Genomic DNA, 10,723 nt, shown 5'->3' on the forward strand with positions numbered 1-10,723 from the left:
CTTGAGTTCCCTGCTATTGCGTTGTTGTGGGAAAAAAAAGGTGTTCACTGCTCACAAGTGCTTCCTCTCATGTTTTTTTTGTTTGTCCTTAACTGTTGGCCAAAAAACAATTCACCTATCGGATTTGTCCTCTCTCCACCACTCTTTGTTATTAATACAGCCAAAACACCTGCAAGACAACATGCGAAAAATTCTAACCAAAGAAGGAAATGCAAGTTATGCAATAGTGTAAAATGATATGTCGATTCGACAATTGATCGATGTTCTCAATGTGACGGCTACAAGCCTCTTCCATACACATATACAGTACGTACGTCTGGTAGCAACGCCACTGTGAGGACATGTGGCCAGTCTGTTCCAGAGGCCAATCACCTCTTTCTCTTTTCTTGGATTCATGTTTCGCAGCTATGGGCCGGCCAGAAGTGGTTGATTGTACTCAAGTTCGCTTTTTTATTTTTCTTAAAATTATTCTTAGCATCGACGTCAACGTTTTTTTTTGTTCCCCTCCTCGTTTGTGATACAGCTTGTTTGTGGTTTAACCGTGGTTTTCTTTTTCGCTTTTTAATGGGTGACTCACTTCAGCCATGCAGTGCCTCAGCCAGGACTTGTTGCATGCTGGGGTAGGTGGGAAGGGAGTCAAAGGTGAAAGGTCAAAGGTGAAAGGTCAAAAGTGCACTGTACAGGAAGTCGTGCCTCACGGAGCAGGGCCTCCGGAACGGGTTGCTCCTGCAGCACACTGGTCACCAGTACAGTACAGCGCCCCCATCAGGCGAGAGAGTTTGGGGGGCAGGGTACACCAGTAGTAAGGAAAAGAGTTTGGGTTCAGGGTGGGGCATGTTGGGGTGATGAGTAAAAGTCTCTGAAAGAAAGGAGGAGGGGGCAAAGGAGGGGCTGTACTGGGCACTGTAGTTTCAAACAAACTACAAATGGAAGATGCCCAGGAGTTCCCCGTAGCAGTAGTCGTTTATTTTTTCATTCATTATCGATGTTCCGTCGTGTAGTCTTCAAGTATACACTAACTCTAAGTTAGCAGCAGGGAAAGGGGTGAAGTACTTAGGAGTAGGTGGTGAAGGAGGAGTCCAGCGAACGTCAGCTCTGCTGAACGCAGCACGGAAGGAGCTGGGCACCCAAAGTGCACAGACTCATCCAGAACCCTAGATGGCACTGGCGTTGGCGTCGTAGCGGCGCTTCTTGACGTTTCTTGGGCGAAACAGAGCCATAGAAAGGAGGGTTGGTTGGTGGAACAGAGAAGAAGAGACAGTTAGAAACAATGCAACAAAAAGTCAGTGAGATAAACATAAGCTAAAACAACAAAGCCCCTTCATGTTAAGTGCATGGTCATTCTTGATCTTAGCATCATTGCAGGCCAGAAAAAACTCTTATAAGCGTTACATACGTATGCGTAGCCTATCTGTTGTTTTGTAATTGCCATCGTTTTCTTTCCCTCCTTAAAAATATCAATAGTAGGAACTAATGATCTCTACCTAGACTTTCTGACAGTATTTCTCTCTCACAAACATATTAGTGAGCATGGAGCAACTAATTCATATTTGGTGCATGTTTTGGAAAGCTATTTTATGCTTGACATTAGGGGTGTGCACAACTGCTGCCTTGTTTTCGAAAACAAGTTTTGTCAGTCTGTGCTGTGCACGCCGCCATGGGTGCTGGAGTGAATGATGAGACTGAGCAGGAATGACCATCCACGACTACTACAGTACAGCTTCCAAGGGTAACACTTTACTTGATGCCGGTGTCATATGCATGTCATTACAGTGTCGTAATAGTGTCATGACACAGTCATATATAAGTCAACCGTCTTTGCCTTAACGGAATGTCACTTAAAGCCAACAGTCATAAATTGTTTATGACATGGACATAATGTTTATGACACATACATAACTGTGTCATGACACTGTTATGACACTGTAATGACATGCTTATGACACCGGCGTCAAGTAAAGTGTTACCCTTCCAAGACACAGAGATGGGATCAGGAGGGAAACAGCCACCCTTCCCCCTCCCTCCCTCCCCCCCTCCCCATGGGGTTGTGAATGGAGGCCAATGCAAGTATCACAGAGAGTAAAGAAGTACGGCAAGTAAAAGAACGTAAATCTTGTCAATGAAATAAAAAAGGAACACGTTACCTTCTGTGAGAGAACACGAAATAACACGAACAGAGAGAGACACAGGGAATGCACAGGTCTACCACACTGAGGGATGGTCAGTAAGAGAAGAAGGGGCGTCACAACAAAGGCACGCAACAACAACAACCCACCGAAACGACGACAAAATATCCACACGAACGAACGAACGCACGCACGCACACCGAGCGAGGAAGGGGGGGGGGGGGGGGGGGGTGGTGGGGAGTTGGGGGGTGGGGTTGGGGGGGGAGGGGAAGGCAGAGTGGTGAGTTGAAGGAGATCAATCGACAACACTATATATATCATAAATACACATTTTAAATTTCAACGAAAAAGGAGGTGGGGGTGGGGGGCCATCGATCACAACATCCCCTAAGAGTGGCATAATGTGGGGCATCCTACATTGATTAAACATGCATAATCTGTTCCCTATCTGGCAACAACCAGAGACTATAGAGTGACACCACATTCACACCAACTGTCTCGTGGTAGTGGTACAGTACATGGTTGGTGGGTGGAGTGGAGGTACAGTATAGTAGTAGTGAGGGTGGTAGTGGTGGTGGTGGTGGTAGGGGGTTGGGGGTTGGAGTTTTGTGGGTGGGGGTTAAGGGGTGGGGTTGGGGGGGTAGAGAGGGGTGGGGGTGGGGGGTGGGGGGGGGGCATGCAGGTGCATGTGAAGCGCGCGTCTGTACCAGGTCTCTGTGAAGCATTCTGCACAGGCAGCCGCGAGTCAGGCGAGTCCGGGGTGGGGGGGAGGTGGTGGTGAGGAGGTGGGGTCCTGCTCTGCTCTAGTGTGAGGTGAGGTGAGGCGAGGCGGGGTTGGGTCGGATCGGGTTGGGTTGGGTTGGGGGAGCAGGGTTGGGGTTTTGGGAATGGGGGGTGGGGATGGGGGTGGGGGCAGGGTGGGCTGGTTCCGTGTGCCGGTTCCCTGGGCCGGTAGCCCTACCCCACCCCCCAAACTACCCCACACCCAGCGCCAGCCACCCTTCCCAAAAAAAGGCCTTCCGCATAGGGTTAGAAGGACATGGCAACCAGGTATAACCGTGGTGGCACAAAGGCTGAAACCGCCCAAAAGGAACAAGAAAAAGGGAAAAAAGGAGGAACAGAACAAAAAAGAAGGGGGGGGGAGGACATCGACGGGAGAGGAGGGGGCAGGAGAAGATAGGGGGACATGTCCACCTGCCGTCCCCCCACCCCACCCCACCCCACCCCACTCCTGTCTCTCTCTCTGTCCGCCCCTGCCTCTCTCTGCACGCCTTACACTTTTACCCTTTGCATCGAGAGTGGAGGAAAGGGGGGAGGTGGATGCGCATGGCAAAATAAAGGTGGGGGTGGGGGGTGGTGAAGGGGTGGGTTTGGTGTCACGAGATCACGAGAAAGGAGAGGTAAATAAAGAGAGAAAGAGGGGGGAGAGAGATCACGGCAAGGAGAGTGGATCAGATTAAAAGAAAAGAAAAGCCATCAGCTTTCCAACCCCCACCCACCCCCATACCCCAGCCTATCCCTTCATCACTTAGGAAGATACCTCGGCTGTCCTGGAATAAACAGGTGTCAATCCCCGGTTCAGGGAATTCAATACAGCCCCCCAAATGAAAGGTTTGGTAGTGTACGTACTCCTAGTGTCTCATGAAGCGGCCAGCGCTAAATCAAGTGGTAAGCAAAGGTTTCGCCTTTTATCCAAAGGGCTTATTTACGTCTTCAAGCTTTTAAATTGAACATGCATGTTGGATGCAAGGCGAAAATGTCTTAAAGGAACAGTCCACCTCATTTCAGGAAATTGCTCATATGTAGTTAAATCCCAGTAAAATATGAGAATAGCCTACATAGGATTTTCCAGATGTGTGTGCAATTTAACAGGATAACCAAATTAAGCGTAGCAATGCAAGGCTATGGGATCAAACAAAACAACATCAAATGTACTTATAAACTACTTTAACTTGAATGTAAAATTCACCAGAGGGCAAAACAGCTATTTAATCCCGTCCTGTGGCCTTATGCTAATGATCCCATTTACTTCCAGTGATTATGCTAAACTATGCTAATAATTCTGATACATATGAATCTAAGTACTGAAAACACTGAGAAGAAAAATGTATGCACATTAATGAATAATGCTTGGAAATACCCCAAATATGTGTAAATAAAAAAGGGTGGACTGTTTCTTTAAGGCTAATAAAAATGGCTTTCAAAAATGTCAAACGGTTCACAACTTAATTTCTTGACGTAATAACCTCAATGAATTGGGAAAAAAAACCCTCTCTGAACCCAGAATTGACACCTTAGCACAAATGTTTCTCCCGAAAACAAGGTGCCCCCTCCCCCCCTCAGCCTTTGCGCAAGCCAGTGATGCTGCTTGCCTCTTGTTGTAGCTCAGTGCTGCCACCTGTAGTCAACATGCAAAATAACCCTCAGTGGCCTTGGTCACGATGCTGTGCAAACCAACATGCTTGAGAGTAAATACAGCCTTCACAAAAACATAATTCCAGCTGATATGGGTAAAACAACTTCCCATTATTCAGTTTTCTTTCAGCGTCAATATATAAGCAGCCTGCTGACATGGAATGATCATTACTTCCATGACTTCTCCAATATGGAGGGACTATTGTGTCACTTTGTTACTATTATTGACTATTATTAATATTATTATTTTTTACATTGACATGCTCTCAATAATTTCACCTCTATGGTCTCCCAAAAATGGGCCACAATCTGTAACAATGACATATCGTAGTTTATCACTGGTGTTAAAACCAATTGGAGCAGTTGCAAGGTAAATATCCTGTACATACATTGGTTTCATGATCATTTGTAATTGGAAATATTTATACATAACACAAGAAATACTGCTTTCTGCCATATTCTGTCACATTGTAGTAATACTGTGCTATCATCATTACATGTTTACTTTGCTCATTTGTTTTTGTATTTATGTAGCAAGTCATGCACGTCAAGCGTTGGCCCATCAGTCTACTTGAGTTTCTGCTAGAGTACACAGAGGCTTACCCATCACTTTGTAGTCAGCAAACTAAACTTAAAGTGCAAAAATAAATAGGTGTCTCATCTTGAAGAGGCCATATTATATTATACGAAATCACTCTGTACATTTTGGTATTAGAACTACTATACACGCCAAGCGTTAAACTCAATTCCATTCAATTCAGTTAATTAAATTGATTTAACCTGATTTTTACCTGATTTTAACAATCAGGTATATTGTGTTCATTTTTTTTGGCTTCTAATCTAACGTGATGTGAAAATAAGCTGACAAGCCAGACCATTCATTTTGAATTACTTTGTAATTCACTAATGGTCTGATTACGCTTCTTTGGGGAGGGTTTTCAGGGCGGTGTTACCAGCCAATAAGCGAATGCACTTGGGAGCATAATAACATATGTCATGAACATCAACTGTCAGCGATTGGTCAGAGCTCATTTCATACCAGCTGAGCTCACTGCTCCCACCCAAGTGCTTCAGGGCATCGAGGATCCAGACCAAAATTGAATTAAGAGGTAATTGATATGATCTGGTAAAACCAGGCTAGTGTGAAAAAAAGATTGTCAGACATTCGACAGATTTCACATATCGTACTTTAAGAAGCTCCTTGAACCATGCGGACAGTAGCTAACAACTGTATAGTGTAGGTAAACTTGAACTTGTAGGTTGAACTTGAACTTGAAACACTGTTGAACAATACCTATACCTATACTACTATAGTATACTATACTATACTGTACTGTACTATACTATACGTAAGGGTTAACGTTCGGCGAGAAGGTCGCTACCGTGGAATAGCAGCACGACAGAGAGAATCTTTAGACCCCGACGCGGAGCGACCGACTCGCCGAAAGTTAACCCGCTTATTATATGGATATACTTAAATGATTCACACATGGCGGGGACATTTCTTTAGGCCTATTTAATGTTAAGATTGTTGCTGCGCAAAACAAAACAGTGCCGTTGTGGAACACCGCTAGGCAACAGCTAGGTAGCCAGGACAACAGGTGTTGTCTATCACAGCAGCTGATTAGAGTCTTGTTGAAAAGTCGCGTTAGCAGTGAAAAGTCTTGTTGCCATTGACAGCGGTCTGTTATAGACCAACCCGTCCGTTATCGAAAAATAACAGACGTGCGAACGTTGGGGAGCCCCGTTGAAATGAATGGAGCATTCGGCCGATGACGTCACACCATATAATAATATACTATAATATACTGTACTGTACTGTACTATACTATACTATACTATACTATACTATACTATACATGCTGTGCTAGATTGTGCAGTGAGATTGTCTGTAATAAGTAACGAATATGTTTTTAAACCCGTAAATCTACAACAATCTTGGCGCTCATAATATTCTCAATATACCGTCCATAAAATCAATTTCTATTTTTAGTCATGTCGTAGTTAACCCCTCCAACATAGAATCATAGCATCGGCTTTTGAACATAGCTGTATTTTTTATCCATCTCTGTCTTAGCCAAAATGTTTTGGCAGTTATCATCAAAGCCTTATTCAAAATCAATAGACATGGAACTTCAAAGCCGTCCTTGTTATCGGTGGCATTTCTAAACGGACTGACTGCTGTGAGTGTGTGTGAATGTGTGTGCTTTTTTGCCTCTTACTTATCATCCGTTGTTATAAATAACTCGTAACGGAGCATCTGTGATCTGTAGCAGAAGCTCTCAGGCCTTTTGCGTTTTAAAAGGCAGAAGTAAATAGTGACAAAATAAAAAAATAAAACTAAAAAGAGATAAGAGATTAAAATAATAAAAAATAAATGAATAAAAACGCCTGAGAGTGCAGGCAGGCGTTGCAGGCAGGATAGGAAAAGCATGCGGTTGCGTCTCTTACTTAAAACCCCAGCCTGTGCCCCCTAGAACAATGGCTGCCATCAGGATGGCACCTGCGATGGAGCCTATGATAAGGTTGGTGGCACTAGGTCCTGTGGAGGTGGAGGGAAGGAGGAGGGGGAGGAGGGAGGGGAGGAGGAGGAGGAGGAGGAGGAGAAGAGGCATACGGGAAGAGCAGGAGGAAGAGGAGGAGGAGGAGGAAGAAGAAGGGGGATGGGGAGAGGGGGGAAAAGACACCACATGAGCGCAGAAGAGCTTCTTTAAAAAGGAGCTGGGGGGGGCAACAACAAGAAGATAAAGCAGCGGTCAGCTCAATGGGAAAGTGTGAGTATGAGTGAGTGTGTGTGTGTGTGTGTGTGTGTGTGTGTGTGTGTGTGTGTGTGTGTGTGTGTGTGTGTGTGTGTGTGTGTGTGTGTGTGTGTGTGTGCGGGCGCGCGCGCGTTTGTATGTTAGTGATTCTGTGTGTGTGTTTGTGTGACTGTGTTTGTGGGTCTTAGAAAACTTTGGTGACTGTGTGTCCATGCCTGTGTGTCCATGCGTCCGTGCGTGTTGGTGTTTGTGTGTTTGTGGGTCTTTGTGTATGTGTCTTTGGGTATGTTAGTGATTCTGTGTATGTTTTTGTGTGACACTTTTTGGTTCTGCGTAAACCTGCGCGACTGACTACATGTGCATGTGTGTGCATGTGTGGGAGGGAAGGGTACATGTTATACGTAAATATTCACAGGCAGGTCTTATTTACATACAGAACCAGGTTTTCAAAGCAATAGAATTTACACGTTTCCAACTTGCAGCACTGAAAGTCTTACATTTATTAGTCAAACAACAGGGAAAAAATGTCCTCTCAGAATCACGCTGGGTGTCTCAACTCAATTTGTTTGTATAGTGTTTTCTGGGCAACTGTCTCCACACAGTAAATGTCACTAATTAAATGTCATTAAATGTCTTAATACAACTCTTAGGCCTCACTTCCACCTATATTTTTTAGTACAATATATTGTTTTATATTACTTATATTTTGTGCATCCCATATTCATGCGTATAAAATAAATCTCTATTGTTACATTAAGACAAATTGGCACCAAATATAGAATCACTCGGCATGGGAATAGCTGTTAACCAGGGAAATGTGTCATAGTGTAGTTTTGGAAAAAAAAAACCCATGCAGATTTCTTGCATTTCTATTGTTTACAAGTATCCGCTTCAGGTGTGTTTTCAGGAATCTTCACTTAAAAAGCGTTTTAGAAATTAAATTAGAATATACATTTTAGATGTCTACAACCTGGTTTATGTGTAAACAAAAGGCCCAAATGGAGAAAAAAAGGAATTGTCAGCAAACATATCCAAATCTCATGTAAATGGGGGCTGTGTGTAGGACCAGGTGCTGCTCTATAGAGGGCAGTTAAGTCTGACTAAGTGTCAAATGGATGTCATTTCAACAGACTCAGATTTATCTCTCTTTTATATTAGGTGTATTAGGTTTGTTCTACCCTTTAAGTGTTGAATTAACACTGCAACATTTACTGTCTGTAATAGTTGCCACATCGAACAAGACAAGGACATTAAAAACAATTGGCCACCAATCAAATCTCCATACTGGGCACTATTATGAAAGGAGTGTTCCGTAAGGGAAAAAGACGTGCAAATTTCATCCATTGCTGAACCGGTCCTCAAAGAAACACCAGGGGGGTGCGCTCAGGAGGTAAAGCAACAAGGGGGGGTGGGTGAGGGTTGACCCGGGAGGCAGAGGAATGACTCAGCAACCAAGGGGTTAACAGTTTGCCCCCCTCCCCCCCCATTCTAGCCAAGGTCAGAGTGTCCTTCTGCCAGACAGTGCTGCTGACATTCTGGAATGAGGCACAGCATGACAGCCTTCCACCATCAGTATGAGTGAATGTAATAGTAAATGAGAGAGAGAGAGAGAGAGAGAGAGAGAGAGAGAGAGAGAGAGAGAGAGAGAGAGAGAGAGAGAGAGAGAGAGAGAGAGAGAGAGAGAGAGAGAGAGAGAGAGCACCTTCTTTTAAACTGGCTGTTATCGTACGAGTCTGACTATCTAGACTCTAGGGTCTAAAAATGAGAGAGGCGCACACTCCCAAAGCCACAGACACATTGCTTGCTAGTAGTACTCGGAACACTGCTGCGTGAGTGACATCATCCGTTTTCGTCAGAGGTCAGTGCAAGGACAGAAAGCCGTGACCTCATCAGCTGACCTGACCTCATCTAACACTGAACATCCATCATCTGCTCTTGACACTGTGTCTTGCAGGAGGGGGCGAGAGTGTGTCGGATGATTGGGTGATTGGATGATGTAAGTGTGTGTGTGTCCGTGTGTGCGTTAGTGTGCAGCATGTATGCCCTTGTGTGTGTGCATGTACGTGTCCGTGTATATGCGTGTCTGTGTGTGTGTGTGTGTGTGTGTGTGTGTGTGTGTGTGTGCATCATGCCTGTGAATTTGTGTGTGTGGGCATGTCTGAGTGTGTGTGTGTGTGTGTGTGTGTGTGTGTGTGTGTGTGTGTGTGTGTGTGTGTGTGTGTGTGTGTGTGTGTGTGTGTGTGTGTGTGTGTGTGTGTGTGTGTGTGTGTGTGTGTGCTTGTGTGTTAGTGTGCATGTATACACTTGCCTGTGTGTGTGTGCGTGTGTGTGTTAGTGTGTGTGAGTGTGTTAATATCATGCGTTAATGGCTGACTAGAGGTATGTGATTTAGATATTGAGATATGCCCCACATGGCCTTGGGAAGGGGAGGAGCACCAGACACAGTGGACATGGGGGTCACAGCAGGAGAGGAGGAGGAGGAGGAGGAGGAGGAGGAGGATATATGAAGAGAGGAGCAGACAGGAGAGGATAGGAGGAGGAGAAGAGGACGAGGAGAAGGAGAAGGAGGAGGTGGTGGATATATGGAGAGAGGAGCAGACAGGACAGGAGAGAAGAGGATTGAAGAGGAAGAGAGGAGGAGGAGGAGGTGGATATATGGAGAGAGGAACAGACAGGAGAGGAGAGGAGGAGGAGAAGAGGAAGAGGAGATGGAGGAGAGGAGGAGGAGGTGGAGGAGGATATATGAAGAGAGGAGCAGACAGGAGAGGAGAGGAGGAGGAGAAGAGGAGGAGGAGGAGGAGGAGAGGAGGAGGAGGAGGTGGACATATGAAGAGAGGAGCAGACAGGAGAGGAGGAGGAGGAGGAGGAGGAGGAGAGGAGGAGGAGATGGTGGACATATGAAGAGAGGAGCAGACAGGAGAGGAGAGAAGAGGATTGAAGAGGAAGGGAGGAGGAGGAGGAGGAGGAGGTGGATATATGGAGAGATGAGCAGACAGGAGAGGAGAGGAGGAGGAGGAGATGGAGGAGGAGAAGGAGAAGGAGAAGGAGAAGGAGGAGGTGGTGGATATATAGAGAGAGGAGCAGACAGGAGAGCAGAGAAGAGGATTGAAGAGGAAGAGAGGAGGAGGAGGTGGAGAGAAGAGGAGAGATGAGAGATGTGGAGTGGGAAGTGGGGAGGAGAAAAGAAGAGACGAGTCGAGCACAGCGGAGGCGAGAGGAAGAGAAGAGAAGAAGAGAGGAGAGCAGAGGAGGGGAAAGATGAGAGAAAAGGAGATGGGGGTGGGATGGACCTATGTAGAGAGAAGAAGAGGGGAAGAGAGGAGAGGAGAAGGTTGGGACCTACAGTATATAGAGAGGAGAGGAGTGGAGACTAGAGGAGAGGAGAGGAGAGGAGAGCAGAGCAGAGCAGAGCAGAGCAGAGCA

At 45.7% G+C, this 10,723-nt stretch overlaps 1 protein-coding gene across 1 annotated transcript in view; it reads right to left on the reverse strand.

The window, feature by feature from the left end:
• Positions 1-1,071: 1,071 nt before the first annotated feature.
• adam23a (ADAM metallopeptidase domain 23a) overlaps positions 1,072-10,723 on the reverse strand; it is a 45,925-nt gene continuing 36,273 nt past the window's right edge. The window contains exons 25-26 of the mRNA XM_063217952.1: positions 6,993-7,083; positions 1,072-1,200 (exon numbers count right to left, since the gene is read on the reverse strand). Coding sequence (XP_063074022.1) covers positions 1,155-1,200; positions 6,993-7,083 — 137 coding nt within the window. The 3' untranslated portion in view covers positions 1,072-1,154. The remainder of the gene's footprint in view (positions 1,201-6,992; positions 7,084-10,723) is intronic.

This window comes from Engraulis encrasicolus, chromosome 15, assembly GCF_034702125.1.
Source record: "Engraulis encrasicolus isolate BLACKSEA-1 chromosome 15, IST_EnEncr_1.0, whole genome shotgun sequence".
In the NCBI taxonomy this organism is placed as follows: Eukaryota; Metazoa; Chordata; class Actinopteri; order Clupeiformes; family Engraulidae; genus Engraulis; species Engraulis encrasicolus.